The 19,076-nt window shown below is 42.4% G+C and overlaps 1 protein-coding gene across 1 annotated transcript; it reads right to left on the reverse strand.

Annotated features, from left to right (window-relative positions):
- Positions 1 to 1,438: 1,438 nt before the first annotated feature.
- On the reverse strand, positions 1,439 to 16,169 carry LOC121859159 (venom protease-like). The gene is made up of 10 exons (XM_042355898.1): positions 16,032 to 16,169; positions 10,392 to 10,448; positions 7,709 to 7,825; positions 6,602 to 6,701; positions 6,242 to 6,404; positions 5,834 to 5,970; positions 5,014 to 5,174; positions 4,312 to 4,401; positions 2,797 to 2,948; positions 1,439 to 2,676 (listed from the first exon to the last, which is right to left on the reverse strand). The coding sequence occupies exons 2-10, from the start codon at positions 10,441 to 10,443 to the stop codon at positions 2,518 to 2,520; spliced, it is 1,131 nt and encodes a 376-aa protein (XP_042211832.1). The 5' UTR covers positions 10,444 to 10,448; positions 16,032 to 16,169; the 3' UTR covers positions 1,439 to 2,517.
- Positions 16,170 to 19,076: the final 2,907 nt, after the last annotated feature.

Below are 19,076 nucleotides of genomic sequence, written 5' to 3' on the forward strand. Positions count from 1 at the left end.
AAGTAGGGGAGGTGTGGGGGTGGATTATGTATAAAGCAAACCTGTAATAAACCTAATTAGTTCATCAGTGGTCCAGGATATCTTTGTAGTAGATTGCGTGAACCAATTTTGTTTCCTACTATTGCAGAATAGATTTTATTTCCTAAACGTTTCGGCGGCTCGGGGAGGTGGGGGGGGGGACTTGTCGGGCCGTAGATTTATAAGAGGAATGATGCAAGCAAACTCACCCTTGTAGAATACGTATAGTTTAATGTCGACTGTGATTGAAATTGGTTGTAAACTATAGGATTGCTGTACAGTACTCTTTCCTCATCTAACCTAACCTAACCGATTAGTACAAACATGTTACGTAGGTTATCGGTAGCCAGGCCAGAGGTACAGTACAATATATAGTAAAATACAGGACTGTACCATTAATTGTACCTTTTGGTGTGACAGATAACCCAAAGCTATCCAAAGGAACCTTTAGGGTAATTATATTATAGTTAAGTTGGCTGGTTAGGTCAGGTTAGGTTAGGTTACGTCAGGTCAGGTTACGCTAGGTTAGGTCGGGTTATGTTACGTTAGGTCAGGTCAGGTTACATTAGGTTAGGTCAGGTTACGCTAAGTTAGGTCAGGTCACGTTAGATTAGGTTAGGTCAGCTCAGGTTACGTTAGGCCAGGTCAGGTTACTTTAGGTCAGATCAGGCTACGTTAGGTCAGATTACGTTACATTAGGTTAGGTCAGGTCAGGTCAGGTTAGCTTTGAAATATATTTTTGAACATGATAAAAATAACCAAGCGATAATTAAAGGTTTAATGGCCAATAAACTTACACTATTACAAAATAAAATAATGTAATTAACAATGGCATAGTAACATTAACACATTACAGTATACAAGAACATAAGAACATAAGAATGGAGGAAACTGTAGCGGGCCTATTGACCCATACTGAGCAGTCCCTTTTATACCCAACCCCTATTGCTCACATAAGCATCCAACCTATGTTTGAAGCTATTCAGCGTATTCGGGTTAATGATGATATTTGGTAACTTGTTCCATTCATCCACTACTCTGTTTCCAAACCAGTGTTTACCTATTTCACTCCTAAATCTAAATTTGTCTAATTTAAAACCTTTGTTACGAGTTCGCTCCTAGTTGGATAGTTTGAGTACCTTTGTAATGTCCCCTTTGTTTAACCCTGACTTCCATTTATACACTTCTAACTTAACACTACAAGTAAATTATGATCAACTAACACATATCTTTAACTTTGTTAGAAATAGTTACATAAAACAAATATTATAAAGAAAAAAATAAATCAATATTTATTACTAAAAATAACTACTACAGTACACAACTAGAAGCCTAAGTATAAAACAATGTTGACCTTTAAACAATATAACATGTACAAAAAATAAAGAAAGTTATAATTTTGTAGAAAATTTAAATAAAGGAGTGATTTTTTTTAATAATGTATATAATAAGAAGAAACATCTAAAATACACCAGTAAATGTTAAGTTTTTCTTCAGGGTCTTCAAACACATAGACAATGATGCACAAAATAGTTCGATCACATGGAAGCTGTTTGAAGTATAAGAGACGACTAACACCCGAGTTTTTGAGCAGATTTATCGTGAGCCTCTCCTGTGGATCCTTCATAAGGTCAAACATTACACAATTATACGAGACAGCGAAGATGAAGACAGTGTAGAACGAAATGGAGACAGAAGTAGAAACTGAAAGATGTCAGATGTACAGATGAGAAGGAAAGAGGTGGCGAGGAGGAGGAGGCGTTGTGAGATGGAGGAAGATTTGTTACATGATGATCGATGGCTATGTCTTGGAGAGCCTTCTAAGGGTGATAACGAGGTGAAGGAGAATTAAATTAGTTATGGATTGAGAAGGGAAAGGGTTGTTAGATGATGCCATTGGAGGAAGAATGTTTAGTAAGAAATTGAGTTGTGGGATGAATTGAAGGAAGGATGGACATTTGTTCAGGAAGAAGAGAGACAACAGGGAAAAGTTGAGAAGTTAGACGCTACGGACCAGACAATTGTATATACCCTGATTCACCAACACCTACCTGTAATATACACTTTGGGTTGACTTGTGGTGTAGTGAGTGGCCCTGGGTTCAAGCACCAAGGAGGGGGAAACTGTGGCCAAGTTTCCTTTATGCCATTTTCCTTTGTTTGTCTTCCAGTAGATGATGACTTTTATCTTTATCGACTGGTAGATTTAATTGCTGGGTGATGGTTAGCAGTTGTGGTTAGTGAATTGTACGCTCTTCCTGTATTATTAATTGATACCTGATGTTAATTTGAGGTCTGAGTGTTGTCTTGGCGGCAGCTACGACACCTTAAACATAGTCCAGCTGAAGTAGCCATCTAATAAGTGAAGCGGCAACCATTTTTTCTATGTCATTTTTTGGAGTTGATGTAACTCTTTATTGTTGTTGTTGTTCCTGGTGTCAAAGAGAAGTGTGACACAAGACGTGCCAAACGTGTTACCCGGGCAGAGTCGACGCCTGTATTACTGGACATTCTTCTCAATCCAGTCGAGGAAGCTGCTCACTCTGGTGTACACTCCTGGGAATTCTGCCCTGGCACACCCCACCCCGAAGGATACAATGCCCGCCACGGTGTACCTCCCGCCAGGACCCCGGTGGTTGAGGGGTCCACCGCTGTCACCCTGAGGAGAAACCAAAGTGAATGAGTGAAGACTGCTGGAGAGGGAGTGATTTAACAGTAGACACATGAAAACAAGAGAATATATTTGAGGTGAGGATTATAACAACGCCGAAGAACTTACACTGCATGAATCCCGAGTACCCTCGCCCGCACACAGTTGCCTCTCATCCACCACGGGACGGTCTTGGGTATTGAGGTATGCTGTAACACACTGACTCCTGGGGACAATTGACACGTCTGCTTCCATAGGCACATCCGTCCTTGGCGAGGTAGCTGTAAGCCACAGTGAAGAGTTAAAAGTTATTCTGTGATGGGGCAAAGTAGGATTATTGATGAAATGGGCGAATAGTACTAATGAAAGTGATTAGCAAGGATGACCATATCGAAATGATGCAAACAGGTTGGAAAGCGGGAAAATTGAAGGTATCCATGATTATTAAACTGAAGGTGGGCGAGCAGTCATCGTGGTCAGGACAGTTGGAACACTTTTATAGGTTTGGCACTGAAAAATTTTGACCCAGGAAAGTCTTTTCTTCTTAACTTTGCAACGTTTAAGTAGTTTAATTATCTAAAGGTTCAATATTTATGAAATTTGCATAATTTGATAAATTAATGTAAATAGCTGAATAAGTGAAGCGTCAATATAACGTTATACTGATTTTACGTAAATATGTGCAATTTTTTAATCATTTCAAAGGGGAAAGATATCCTCAGGTCCTTTAATGATCGTATAATGAAGGAAAGCCTTTTAGAATTCAGGGTATAATAGGAGGTATAGTTACAGTTGAGACATTAACTAACATTATTGTATTAATTTCCCCACCTCGGTTTTCAGTCTATCTTCTTGTGTGTCTTTTACAAATAATTTATACCGTGGTTAGGTTAGGTTAGGTCAAAGTTAGATTAAGGTTTGGTTAGGTTAGGGTTGGTTATTGTAATGGGTAAATACTGATTTTATTACAATTGAATTTAACCAAGTTTCCACCTCCCCATTCGGAGATGCTGCACAGATCTGCATTAATAGATCTAGTTTGAGAATTAGGGAAGGGTAAAATGTGAAGAAGAGTAAAGAGTAGAATCATCAGCATAAGAATGGATAGAATTAGTCGTAGTGTGAAATAAATCATTGATAAAAAGAAGGAAGATAGTTGGTGAAAGAATAGAACCCTGTGGGACACCACTACTGGTAGAGAAAGAGCGAGAGATCGATCCCTCGACAACAACTGGCATGGATCGGTTCTCAAGGAAGCTAGAAATTAGAGAACAAAGTGGGGGAGAGAAACCATAAGAGGGAAGTTTAGAATGCAACGACTTGCGCCATACCCTGTCAAATACTTTAGAGATGTCGAGGTTAGGTTAGGTTAGGGTCAAAGTTAGATTAAGGTTAGGTTAAGTGAGAGTTGGGAAGGGCGGTATACAAGTAATGGGCATACAGTACTAACATTGAACACCAAAATAGTAAATAAGTAAAGAGACAGATTAAGTAATAACAGAGAGAGAGAGAGAGAGAGAGAGAGAGAGAGAGAGTCTTTCTATAATCCCAGTCGAAAACAAGTAATTGATTATAGTGTTCTTTATAGGAAAGTATACGTCAACAAAACACTGTCTTAGTTTTCCTGTAAAGATGGATACTCACAGGTAGTTCCCCAGCCAACAACAGTCAGGCTCTGGCCCTCGAATTCGTTATTTACTTCGTTGTAGGGCAGACATGCTGGTACGACGAGTGCTGGGGAAGAGATGGAAGCTACCGTAAGTGGCTGTGAGGTGTCGGATACATTTACTTGTGTTATGACTTAAAGAACCTAGATGAACTATTTACTATTGTATTGGTCTGTAGACACACTGAACCTGGCGACCGTCACTACAGGTACTAAATAACCTACTAGATAATGTAACACCTGCAATCACATAACTAAATATTGTGTATACTAATCAAAACAACACAAACCATGGCAGAACTAATAAAATAATGGTTGCTCCTCCTGTACGAGGATGGCCGGCCCAAGGGCCATCTAGGCGTGAATATGTTTAAACTGTCGCCAACACAACAACCACACTCTGAGTTAACGAGTTGCATGACCCAGTGTCTATGAATAGTCCGAGAAGACCGGACAACTCGCCAACTGCACTGGCCATACGATCCGCAAGTCGATTAACATCCAGGTCCCCAATTATTGCTGGGTAGACAGAGGCAAATGGCATAAAGAAACTTGCCCATAGTTTCACCCTACCCGGGTCCTCTCGCTTGTGAGGCAAGGATGCTGATCATTACACCACAGGTTGCCATTGGCAGAACTACTGAAGACCTGAGACACGTAAGATAAGAACAAACACTAACAAGAGAATTGGACTTCTCGGTCGAGGACGAGAATTATGATGTCGTTCTCTTGGGTCTTTGAGTTGTAGCCGTTGTTACGCTGCTCAACGATGCTGAAGTCCTGTGGGTTTGCGCCTTCGTCAGTCTTGCTCAGGCTGTGCTCCCCGAGCCTTACGATATTCCTGCAAAGTAACAAGTAACTAAAGTCTGCTTGATTATAATAGGTAGATACAGTAGTTCGTTATTCAGTAAAAGCGTCATAAAGTTCACATTGACTTAGCATTTACATATACAGTGCAGGTATACAAACACCGATAAATAGTAAGGAATAGCTGAATTATCCAGCTTCGTCCGAGTGGGGGCAGGAGATGGTGCAAGACCATCCCACAGGCTAGCCGCACCTCCCTACCAGATATTAGCTCTTTATTTTCAAAACTAGGAATTCATAAGGAACATACAAACACACACAAAATACTAAACAAGGTGTTCCGGAAATACGTGTCATAATTCTGGGGTGTATTCTTGAGACTCGTAAGGGTAAATGACTTTATGAATTGAGTGTCAATATCCTATTGTTTCGGAGTTATGCCACACAATAGGGTAGGGGAGGACTGCAACAAGTTTATGGACGTTAAATATTTTCTTGAGGACACTGTGCCAGTGATAATTGAGGCTGCGCTCATCCAGGAGATCAGAGTGTAATATAACTTCAACTAAATACAGTATCTGTGTAACTATAGTGTCACAGGTAATAATTTATAGGCAAAGTGCAGCATACATTATACTCAAACCAGACCCTCAGTTAGGGGAAGCATAGATCAAACTGTAAGAGAAGACTTACGGAGATTGTTGCTTATCTTTGAAGCAGTGAGCTGCGCTGAGGACGTGGCGGGATGTGATGAGGGTTCCGCCGCACGTGGGGATGAACCTGCCGAACCTACGGATCCCCAGGGCTGCCAACCAGGGCCACTTCCCGGGCTACACACACACACACACAAAAGACATCATCATACTACCACTACATGTTTAGTGGCTGACCTACTGTAGTCATATAGTTCATGCATCTCAATTACTTGTTACTGACTTCAAAATGTTTGTTATATTTACTTTGGTAGAAATTCCAATTTTTGTTTAAATGGCCGTTGGAGCATAATAGGTTTAGACATGTAAATTCCAAGGAAAATTATAACATGATGATGATGATGATGATAAATTTAACATTAACCAAGACATTTACAAGTAAACATACATATTCCACTTCGGTGCCTCCTATGACCCTGTCGCCGGAGGGGATCCCACAATCGTTAATATTGATGGAGGTTGTGGGTCGTGGTGAAATCTGGATGGACCCACCAGGCATGAGGGGGTTAGGGTTTGTTGGGCAGCACACGTGCACCGTCCGAAATAAGAGTCTGGTGAGGTGGACACAAAACACCCAGGTTAGTTACTAGTTTGATGGGACATGTTGGTGAAAAAGATGTGACTACCAGCAACGCTTCTACCATGGGATCAGGCTGTGTTCCAATATACCTTTTATAAACATATGGCTTGACTCATATTTTTTTTATGAACACACTGCCTCTCCATCTGTTTGAGAAAGTTCTGTTACCTGCATATGCGGCTGGTGAAGAAGTTGATGATGTCTTGCTGTTGGAGTTGTCTGGCTAGCGGCAGGTATACAGGGCAATCAGTTAGAGGACCACATCTGCCTGTAGTAGAGAGAAAAGTTACATAGGTTCACAAAAAGACAGTAGTTCAGGTGTAAAGCCACGAATTCCAGAAACATCAAAACACAACGAAATTATGATGAATTGCCTGTACACCAGAATGAAGACTTCAAATTTATCAGAAACTTAACGTGATCACTAGACGGTGTAGCGGTCTGAGTGTATACAGCGCGATCCTGCTTTCCTATCGGGGTTCGTGCCAAGGACCATCCCAGTTAACCCAGGTGTGAATGGGTATCTGTCAACACTATAGTTTGGGAAGTGTAAGGCGATCAGGTGCAGTCATGGCCGAACTGCCTCTTTGTGTACGAATAAGAAATAGCCAGGCTGACGAAACCCACTTGTATATATTAAAATTTTCCTGTTGAGTCAGTAGACAAGCAGTTTTCATTATCAATATCCCCGACAAAAGATACCCTATGGTTTAAATCTGTTTGCTATTATTAATTTTGCCTTTTCATTCTGTTTTAAGGTGGTTAAAACAAAGGGGTTATAAATAGGAGTGCAGTATGTTGTGGGGGAACTTACTTTTTTCCGGTTTTGGTGACTCATTGTTTCCGGTCTGTACCTGAGTACTGACAAGATCGCTTTACTTCAGAATTAACACACAGGCCCTGACAGCTTGTTTGATAGTTGTAGCCATAGAAAAGCTTTTCTTTCATCAAACACTCTGCCTTATAAGAAGTTTTGGCTATTCCTGGTTTTGTGTACAGATTGTGTCCTGAATATTCTGTACCTGATCCACTTGGTGTATGACGTCACATGTTCAATGTTTTGCATAAATATTTGATTACATTAACTAGATCTTTGCTGTAGTATCTTTCCAAGCCTGTCTACCGTACCATACTGTACCCAGACCTATCCTAACACCCATGACTGGCCAAGATATCTTACCTCGCTGACAACAACACACTGCTCCGAAACCAAGTCAATATAGACCCAGATTTACGTCGCCAAAACACCCAGTGTTAACTCAGGGAGGAACCTACCGGGCTCGTTGTCAGGAGTGAAGCAGGAGTCGTCGCCACCTAAGTTGAAGTTTTGTCGTTCAGCCACTTTCTCCGCCAACAGACCACTGAGAGCCTCCCCAGTCTGGTTGTCGGACACTGTGAGGAAGAGAGATGGTAGACAGAGTGAGGGAGAGAGATGGCAGCTAGTGTGAGGGAGAGAGATGGCAGCTAGTGTGAGGGAGAGAGATGGCAGCTAGTGTGAGGGAGAGAGATGGCAGCTAGTGTGAGGGAGAGAGATGGCAGCCAGTGTGAGGGAGAGAGATGGCAGCCAGTGTGAGGAAGAGAGATGGTAGCCAGTGTGAGGGAGAGAGATGGCAGCCAGTGTGAGGAAGAGAGATGGCAGCCAGTGTGAGGGAGAGAGATGGCAGCCAGTGTGAGGGAGAGAGATGGCAGCCCAGTGTGAGGAAGAGAGATGGCAGCCAGTGTGAGGGAGAGAGATGGTAGCCAGTGTGAGGGAGAGAGATGGCAGCCAGTGTGGAGGGAGAGAGATGGCAGCCAGTGTGAGGGAGAGAGATGACAGCCAGTGTGTGGAGAGAGATGGCGGTGTGAGGAGGATGGCAGCCAGTGTGAAGAGAGATGGCAGCCAGTGTGAGGGAGAGAGAGATGGCAGCCAGTGTGGGGCAGGAGAGAGATGGCAGCCAGTGTGAGGAAGAGAGATGGCAGCCAGTGAGGGAGAGATGGCAGCCAGTGTGATGGAGAGAGATGGCAGCCAGTGATGGAGAGATGGCGGCCAGTGGAGGAGAGAGATGGCAGCCAGTGTGAGAGAGAGATGGCAGCCAGTGTGAGGAGAGAGTGGCAGCCAGTGTGATGGAGAGAGATGGTGCCAGTGTGTGAGATGGCAGCCAGTGTGAGGGAGAGAGATGGCAGCCAGCAGGAAGCGAGAGACAGCCAGTGTGAGGGGAGAGATGGCAGCCAGTGTGAGGAAGAGAGATGGCAGCCAGTGTGAGGAGAGAGAGGTAGTGTGAGGGGAGAGATGGCAGCTAGTGTGAGGGAGAGAGATATAGCTGTGAGGGAGAGAGACAAGCCAGTGTGAGGGGAGAGAGTGAAGCAGGTGAGGGAGAGATGGCAGCAGTGTGAGGAGAGAGATGGCCAGTGTGAAGGGAGAGAGACAGAGCCCAGTGAGGGAGGAGAGTGGAGCCAGTGTGAATAGGAGAACAGTGTGAGGGAGAGAGTAGACCAGTGTGAAGGAGAGAGTAGACCAGTGTGAAGGAGAGAGAAGCCAGTGTGAGGGAGAAAGCATAATTCAAGCGTGTAGCCATATGTTTCAGTACAATAATATTAGTGAGACTTACTTCCCTCCCTCAACACCCCTGACTTACTTCCCTTCCTCAACACCTGCCTTGACTTACTTCCTCCCTCAACACCTGCCTTGACTTACTTCCCCCTCAACACTCTGCCTTGACTTCTTCCTCCCTCAACACCTGCCTGACTTACTTCCTCCCTCAATACCTGACTCCATTCCCTCCCCAACACCTGCCCTGACTCCTCCCCAACACCTGCCTGACTGTTCCTCCTCAACACCTGCCCCACTTACTTCCTCCCTCAACACCTGCCTTGACCTACTCCCTCAACACCTGCCCTGACCTGCCTTGACTTACTTCTCCCTCAACACCTGCCCTGACTTCCTTCTCTCCCTTTCAACACCTGCCTTGACTTACTCCCTCCTCAACACCTTGCCTTGCTTACTTCCTCCCCTCAACACCTGCCCTGACTCCCTTCCCTCCCCTCAATTTCCCTGACTTACCCCTCCCCTCCCCCTGGACTTCTCTCCTCAACACCTGCCTTGACTTACTTCCTCCTCAACACCTGCCCTGACTTATTTCCTCCCTCAACACCTGCCTTGACCTACTTCTCCCTCAACACCTGCCCTGACTTACTTTCTCCCCTCAACACCTGCCTTGACTCCTTTCCTCAACACCTGCCCATTACTTCCTTCCTCAACACCTGCCTTGACTTACTTTCCCTCCCCAACACCTGCCCTGACTTACTTCCCGCACCTGCCTTGACTTACTTCCCCTCCCCAACACCTGCCCTGATCTCTATCTCCTCCTCACGACCTGCCTTGACCCCTCCCTCAACACCTGCCTTGACTATTTCTTCCCTCAACACCTGCCTTGACTTACTTCTCCTCAACACCTGCCCTGACTTACTTCTCTCCCTCAACACCTGCCCTGATTTCTCACCTGCTTCTCTTCCCTCAACACCTGCCTTGACTTCCTCCTCTCAACACCTGCCCTGACTTACTTCTCCCCCTCAACACCTGCCTTGACTTCTCTCCTCTACTTCCCTCCTCTCAACACCTGCCTTGACTTACTTTCTCCTCCCAACACCTGCCTTGACTTATTTCCTCCTCTCAACACTTTCCTCTCAAATATTCTGCCTTGACTTACTTCCCTCCTGCCTTGACTTACTTCCCTCCTCTCAACACCTGCCCTGACTTACTTCTCTCCCCTCAACACCTGCCTTGACTTACTTCCCTCCTCTCAACACCTGCCTTGACTTACTTCACTCCCCTCAACACCTGCCCTGACTTACTTCCCTCCTCTCAACACCTGCCTTGACTTACTTCCCTCCTCTCAACACCGGCCCCACATCATGACCTTTTAAAATATAATATGATAAAAAAAGTTGATCCTCTGATTCTCTGACGGTTAATACTTACACTGGCCGTTGACAGTCACAAGCAGGAGTAGAATGCCACCAAGCCACTTCATTGTGCCTGAAAAAAAATATTCTGTATAAATAATGTGGAATTGCAATAATTACCTTAATATTTAAAATATTACTAAAAACTAAAATATTTAATAATTTTCTCTTAATATTTACTTATTCATTTAATAGATTAGGAAGGTTGAAACTTTTATGTATTTGGCGCCATTCATCAGGGAGTGAGGTGGACGTAGCCATCTGTTGGCCGTTCTCTGAGTTAACAGCCGAGGCATTTTTAGGTATAGTATCCGGACGATATCTTGACAGAGCCTTAACCGATGTACCGTACTTTGCCTTGTTAAACCCATACACTGACATTGAAGCCGAAAACCGCGTGTTTAGTCAGAAAAATACAGATATTAAGTAATAGTAATGGTTGCCCCTCGTGTAACGAGGATGGCCGGCCATAGGGCCACCTAGGCGTGAATTTGTTTAAGGTGTAGAAGCTGTCGCCAACACAACAACCACACCCTGAGTTAACGAGCTGCATGACCCAGTGTCAAGGAATAGTCCGAGAAGACCGGACAACTCGCCAACTGCACTGGCTAACCATTACCCTAGAACACGATCAGCAAATTGATTAACATTCAGGTTCCCCAAATTACTGCTGGGTAGACAGAGGCAAATGGCTTAAATAAATTTGCCAATAGTTTCACTCTGCCCTTGGATCGAACCCTGGTCCACTTGTTTGAGAGGCGAGCTTGCTGACCATTACACCACAGGTCGCCACAGCAACAATCTTAACACTGAAAATTAAACAGTAAGCAGCAACAACAATACCTACTTGGGTGAGCCGTCCATGTAGTGAAGATGAGCGACAATTGATATGCGTATATGATTGTGAACAACATTGTATGACTCCTTGTAGTTTACATTTCTTAGTCATGAATTAGGTTCTGTTGTGATTACTGTCAATCCATGTCGAGAGCTACCACAATACACCTTTATAATTATACGACTGAACTTGAGCCAAAAATAGACATTGCTCAACCAACCTCCACACTCCACCATTCCCCCTTCACCCCCAGTTGGGTTGCCATGACTATTGCCGCAGCGATGCCACATGTACAGAGTTTTTGTGACTCCTGTGAGGCGCAATGTTTGCTATCAGTGAAGAACGAACAAAGCGCGTATATTAGGTATGCGGAACGAGAAACCACGTCTAGAAGGCGAACAAGAATTTGCAAACACAACACGTAGAGCGAGACCCTGACGAAGGCTTCCTATTCTGGCTCTGTACTAAGTTTCCGTATCTCTACTAATCATCGTTTGTTTTGATCAGAGTAAAAGTGGCCAGGTCTTAAGTCTTCTGGTGCATCATGAGGTATATATCCTCCTGTATTGTCACGATATAATGTTATTCTTTGAAAGTTCTGGTTTTCTTAACGTAAATTCATGACAAATTGTTGTGTATATTCGTATTTATTATTTTTTCCTTCAGCAATAAATACTCAAAAGTTGAATTCTTTATTTATTCAACACAGTGGGGGCGCCGGTGGGTAGAACGGGCCGGTGGAAAGTTGTTTGGACACTCTTCCTAGTCCCCTTGATCCCTGTTCACCTAGCAGCACAGTAGGTACCTGGTGTAAATCGAAAGTTGCGAATTCGTATTCAGGGACAAGTTGTTGGAGCTTCCAATAACTTGCTTAGACATAAACCATTGACTCTTCAGGCTTCTACGCCCTTGACTCATGAGACATAAAGACAAGCATGAACTTAGCATGCTTCCCTGTTGGGCGCTGTAAACGCTTCTGTGCTTCACCTTACCCAAGGATGTAGGGGGGGGGTGCCCAATTAAAAAAAATCAGCACAGTTTAATGTGCCTAAGGCTTTATTTCCATTTATTATCTCTAATTATGATCAGTAAACAACAGTAAACCATATGATATTTTACTGTACACAAATAATGTAATAAAACAGGCTGCCACGATTTGATCAACAGAACATTTTTCATATTTTTAATTGTAACATTTGTGAATATTTCTTAAGTCTACCTTGACACGAGTTACCTTTGGTTGGCAGTAATGACCGAAGCAAGATGTCAGCTCCTCTGCTGTCTTGACCTAAAGGCTGATTAGAATTATTTGACCAAGAAGAATAGTCCTAATTTATTAACTTGAATTACCAGTGCAATACTAAGTAAACAATACATGAATAATATACAGCTGTAAGCCCCCCCCCCCCCACACACAACAACAGGAAACTTACGACACCCCTGGGTTTGTCCTTGACGGAAAAGGAAAACTATCATTAGGTAGTGACGACTCACTCACCCCGAAACAAGTCGACTACTTATTTTTATCCAAGGATAAACAAGACCAAGGAAGGCCATTAAATATTCATTAAATTACTTCCTCTACCAATTGTAAAAAAAACTTTTCCTAACTATTATAGATTAAATAAGATATGATTTACTGGGTGCTTCATGACATAAGTAACCCAAGAACAGCAACGTCATAGATACTTAAATCAAAATAGGGACAATAATTCATCATTTAAGTTATCAAAGGTAAATTGTGACAGCTACCGTATTATATTTTCAGTTGTATTTGATTTTGTGATGAACTATTGTATTTTATTTACACTGATCATCAATATTAATACATTTTACATTTTTTATAGTCTGATACGTAAATAACTTATATAATATTGATTTTGAAACGTTTAGAACTTTAGATCATTATCATGATAGTTATAGTCGGGTAGTCAGCTAAAGCGCCTCGTTCCTGCTTGCCCAGTGTTAGTCACCCTTAGCTGGCTGACTGTTTCCTGCTACTCTTAAACATGATAGCCATAGAGACACCACCTTCCATCCCATCATAAATATTGCGTTAAGAGTAGCCAGCTTAGTCGATGATCAGTGTGAGGTATGTTGATGCAGTGTAGCGCAGCCCTTAAACACAGAGGAAATTCTTGGTCGTCGGGAGGCTCCGGAGGTGGTTAGGAGCAAGGGTGAAAGAGGGTGTAGTTGGGTAGAGAGGCAACACTTGTCTCTCCCTGAGGCAAATCACAAACGAGTTTTTCTGAGGATAACCTTGGAAGGAATACTACTTACCTACGTGTAGTTATATGAAAAAAACAAACGCTGAGAGCAAAGTCATACGTACAGTGTTAGTGCGATGTAAACTAGAAGTGATTTTGTTGGATTCCATCTATTTAATTTCATTTATACTCTCTACTGTAATAATTGTTAAAATGTAACTCACTTCCGTACACATCATCATAATTTCTTAATTAACGTTCGGTTACGTATATAATATTTAACCTGAGGCCCTGAGGCAGATATTAAGGAGTAAAGCACCTTGTTCATCCTGGGGAAAAACCGTCGAGCCATCCAGACCCTCGTCACCCCCCCCCCCACCTCCCTGACCCGCCACCTACAGTCAGGGCCGTCAACTGTACTGTACAACATCCACGTATCATTCCTCATAAATACTTAAACTTCAATATATTTTTACTAACCATCACTAATGCAGACACATGCTTCTCATCTTCCTGTTTAGATCCACCACTGTTCTCGGTAACTAAAGGAGTGTTATTATAGCCTCCAGATACACAAAGGCTCGTATGATCATTCCTCGTCATTCAAGACATGCAAAATACCTACAGGCGAATATTCCCCTCATGAAGAATATTTAGACATCAGGACCTTGCATGAGGAATATCCATGTACTTTGTATATTCACCGGAAGAACCTCTGTAGTATATCCAACCGCGGGTGTGTGTGTGCATGTGTGTTTATCATATGACATCAACATGACTCCGCTTGTGGTGAACCAGAAGGGTCAAGAGTCAACTTTCGTGTTTGTGTCCGCTGACCCCACGTGACCTTAGTTGCATTATTTATAGACCCAATTATGGCTCAGGTCAGAAGCTATACACTCCTTGTTTCCCCTTTTAGGTTGTCAACAAGTATATATATTAAGTAGGACAGATTCAGATCAACTTGTAGTGTTTTTATGGTGATGATCTTTGGGTGAAGCTTTCACCTTTGTCGGTATTTTTCATCATATTACGTTTATGGACCACCATGAGGACATGTACGTGGACTATGTATCTACGCCAAGAAGGATGTCCCCTATCAACCTCTCGACGTCCCCCTTGATGCCGACACTACCTATGTACACGCCATCACAATCACACTAAAATGTATGTCCCTCAATATTGTCCATGCCTATGTGCCTCCCTCCACCTCTACTGTACCTGTCCCACCACAACACCCCCACCCTCCTTGTGGACGACCTCAATGCTCGACATCCCAGTCTCTGCTCCCAGGGGCCCTAACCCAAACTTCCGGGGTAACTCCTGACCTTCTTACCTACAAACCACTGATGACCCTGTTACCAACACCTCTTTCCTCCCTGACCAGATATCCCTCCTCCTAGAGACACGCCTGGCACTTGACATTATTAGGGACCTGCCACGCTTTGCCATAAACAGATAAAATGTGCTGGTAATTTTCCCCCCACACACTCATCATTCTGCCACTATATGTAACTTGCTGACAAAACCCATGACCCTTCAGGCTTTTACGCCCTTAATGCATGAGTTATGAAGGCAAGCATGAACTACACATGCTTCCCAGATGGGCGCTGTAAACGCTTTTGCGCTTCACCTTGCACAGGATGACAGGGGGGGGGGGGTGCCCAATACACTAGCCCCCTCGGGGGCAAATATAATATACGTTTATCGAGATATTTTAAGTTCTCTATTTCGCTTCAGCTTCATGTTTTGCTTTGGTTTGTGTTAATTTGTATATGGGGACTTATCCTACTTTTCTGTATGTTTGTTATTATTCATTTTTTTTCAGTACCAATTCTTCGTCAAAATAAAAATCGTGGGAGAAATTTTTGCTTCCGTAAAACAGTAAGTTCACTTCTGGTCCCATAATCTCCCGGTAAACGTGGCTTAAACTACGCGCTGCACGTCCACCCCCTGTTGGCAAATAATCGACATCATCGTCTAAAGGTATAACTTTTATGACTTTGAATTTTGTTATCAATTCTTTCATACAAAAACAATACTGTAACCCTGTAATATTTTGTAATTTTGCCGTTTTTATATATGTAGTTAACGTTTCTTATGGTGACTGGGCAAATGTACACAGTCGTATTGGTACAGTTTACTATCAAAATGTTTGAATTCCGCAGAAATGTGAAACAGTAAAAATACAAACAATAATATTGACACAGCTCATAGTCAGTATGCTTGAGTTTCATTTGGTGTGTGGGTACAGTATACATCAGGATACGTTCGGGTAGACATTCAGTAGTGCACCATTCGTAGCACGGACTATAAGTCACAACTGTAAGCATAATACAATCTACAGTGTAAGTGAATACCATCAATATGGACCTAATGTAAACCAGCCAGGTCTCTACAGCTACTTGCTATGTTGAGTTTGTTAGCCGAAGTTATAGTATCGTGCCGCCCCCCCCCCTACCTTCAGCCCTTAGCAGGATATATTCCAACAAGTTTTTGCATTAACAATCGCCACCACAATTAAATCTTATAGAACACATTGAATTATTACTAATACACATTAATTTGTTTAATAATGTAAATATAAAGAGAACCAGTAACTTTGACGTACCAGAGGTAGTGATACCCAGCTCAGCAGATACTTGTACCGCCACTGAAGACGCGCAGCCAGCAACTGTTCCTTGGGGCCCTCACTTCCCCAGGTAGACCAACCAGGGAGCCTTGGCGCGGCTCTCTTTGTGTTGCCAGACATCTCCTTACTTAGCAGCTTCTCTGTTTCGAAGGACAAGACAACAACTGATCAGTGACAAATTTTACTTACTCATCATTTGGATTAAGCTGAGTAAAAGTGACTGCCTGTCTGAATTATGCAGACAGAGACAAGACGTAGAAGTATTTTAGACAGTGGAAATAGAAGCTATGTGTCAGAGGTCCTTGGCTCAGTTACATGAGTAGACAAACAACAGTCAATTTACCTCTCAGTGTTGGATGTGTGGTGTGAAATTCATTTTTCCCACTGCATGAGGAAAGTTACAGCTGGGTGAGGTGTAGGCTACTTTCTCCCTGTCAGTGTACGTAGACAACGGGTATCCATATTGGTCTAGAACGGTTCTGATTGGCTGAATTATTTAATTAGTGTAATATAGACAATGCTATGAGACGAGTACAATGAGCGAGATATCTTACAATGTTTCGTTGGCTGACGTATAATAAAAGTTATTAATATGTTGTATCCCAGTATATAAAATATTACCATATGTATTTAGCTTAAAATATAAATAATGACATACTTATAAACGGACACATATTTAAGTCAAGATGTGGTTGTGTCACCTCATAGTATACGATTATATATGAAACAAGTCACTAAATAACGAAAAGTACAACGTAAACGGAATAAAATTTAAATACGGATAAACTAATGGTATATAGTGAAATCAATGCGATGTAGTGATGGTGGTGACTGATTAATCTGTCGTGGTGATGGTGGTGATGATCCTGTTGTGGTGGTGATGAACCTGTAGTAGTAGTGTGGTAGTGAAAGATTAATTAATGGCGTGTTAAGTGTATGCAAGCGGCAGAAGGTAAGGTTAATAAAATAAAATGTTTCTTGAGTTAGGAAAATATCTTTTCATCAGTTTATGTCACATGATGTCCTACCCAAAACTTTCCTAGTTAACTATATTGACCAACCGCAGTATGGCAACACAACGATGCCACTTATTCCCATCTTTCTCAGGACCCGTTTTTTTCCTATTCTTTCCTATTCTTAAAGCATTAAAAACATGTTTGTGTTTTAGTATGAATGTGTATGACGGAAGCGTGACGTAGGTATGTGGAATGATTAATCCAGGCTAAATAAACTGGTGGGTCTAATCTTCAGGTGAAATAAACTGGTGGGTCTAATCTTCAGGTGAAATAAACCGGTGTGTCTAATCTTCAGGTGAAATAAACTGGTGGGTCTAATCTTCAGGTGAAATAAACCGGTGGGTCTAATCTTCAGGTGAAATAAACTGGTGGGTCTAATCTTCAGGTGAAATAAACCGGTGTGTCTAATCTTCAGGTGAAATAAACTGGTGGGTCTAATCTTCAGGTGAAATAAACTGGTGGGTCTAATCTTCAGGTGAAATAAACTGGTGGGTCTAATCTTCAGGTGAAATAAACTGGTGGGTCTAATCTTCAGGTGAAATAAACCGGTGTGTCTAATCTTCAGGTGAAATAAACTGGTGTGTCTAATCTTCAGGTGAAATAAACTGGTGTGTCTAATCTTCAGGTGAAATAAACTGGTGGGTCTAATCTTTAAATAAACTGTTCCATCTTCAGGTGAAATAAACGGTGTGTCTAATCTTCAGGTAGAAATAAACTGGTGTGGTCTAATCTTCAGGTAAGAAATAAACTGGTGGGTCATCTTCAGGTGAAATGTAACTGAATTTATCTACTCAGAATGTAGTAAATAATCTGGTGTGTCTAATCTTCTAATCTGTCAGGTGAATATAACTGTACTGGTGGCTCCTTCAGGTGAGGTTAACTGAAATAAACTGCTAATCTTCAGGTGAAATAATCTGGTCAGGTAAATAAACTGGTGGGTCTAATCTTCAGGTGAAATAAACTGGTGGGTCTAATCTTCAGGTGAAATAAACCGGTGTGTCTAATCTTCAGGTGAAATAAACTGGTGGGTCTAATCTTCAGGTGAAATAAACCGGTGGGTCTAATCTTCAGGTGAAATAAACTGGTGGGTCTAATCTTCAGGTGAAATAAACTGGTGTGTCTAATCTTCAGGTGAAATAAACTGGTGGGTCTAATCTTCAGGTGAAATAAACTGGTGGGTCTAATCTTCAGGTGAAATAAACTGGTGGGTCTAATCTTCAGGTGAAATAAACTGGTGGGTCTAATCTTCAGGTGAAATAAACTGGTGGGTCTAATCTTCAGGTGAAATAAACTGGTGTGTCTAATCTTCAGGTGAAATAAACTGGTGGGTCTAATCTTCAGGTGAAATAAACTGGTGGGTCTAATCTTCAGGTGAAATAAACTGGTGGGTCTAATCTTCAGGTGAAATATATTAGGGTGTCTAATCATCAGGTGATCTTTGTGTGTCTGCCATATCCCAAGACATAATTAGTCACTCAAAAACTCTCTCTACTTGGGGTGGTCAATGAATTTCAAAATGAACACTGCGACTCCAGTTGTGTCGGTAGGGTTGTCAAAATCCTTCGTTCGCTGTCATTTTTTTTCAACACAATTTTGAAAATATATTTTGTTTTGAGTGACTTCCATTATAATCAACTCCATATACCATCCAACACTGCTTAAAGGTCGCCTACCATACCTCCTGTACCATCACTGTATTTCTGTAGTAGACTTGAAACCAAAACTGTAGTTGATCATTGTCGTCAGCAGAAATGATCCTTGGGCGGTGGTGTCGTAAGATGCATCACTGGACCGTATAATAAAGTGGATGCGGCTGAGTTACATTGCACAGTGCTGGTTTTGTTGTGTGTTGTCCGGTCTTCTCGGACTATTCCTTGACACTGGGTTATGCAACTCGTTAACTCAGGGTGTGGTTGTTGTGTGGGCGACAGCTTCTACAGTCTACACCTTAAACAAATTCACGCCTAGGTGGCCCGATGGCCGGCCATCCTCGTTACATGAGGGCCAA

Source organism: Homarus americanus, unplaced genomic scaffold (assembly GCF_018991925.1).
Source record: "Homarus americanus isolate GMGI-L3 unplaced genomic scaffold, GMGI_Hamer_2.0 scaffold50924, whole genome shotgun sequence".
Lineage (NCBI taxonomy): Eukaryota > Metazoa > Arthropoda > Malacostraca > Decapoda > Nephropidae > Homarus > Homarus americanus.

Coding starts and splice junctions, on each gene's coding strand:
- LOC121859159 (XM_042355898.1), bottom strand. CDS start 10,443: ATGAAGTGGCTTGGTGGCATTCTACTCCTGCTTGTGACTGTCAACGGC. Junction 7,826..10,391: donor TGTGACTGTCAACGGCCAGT/GTAAGTATTAAC, acceptor TCTTCCTCACAG/TGTCCGACAACCAGACTGGG. Junction 5,175..5,833: donor AAAGATAAGCAACAATCTCC/GTAAGTCTTCTC, acceptor GTTACTTTGCAG/GAATATCGTAAGGCTCGGGG.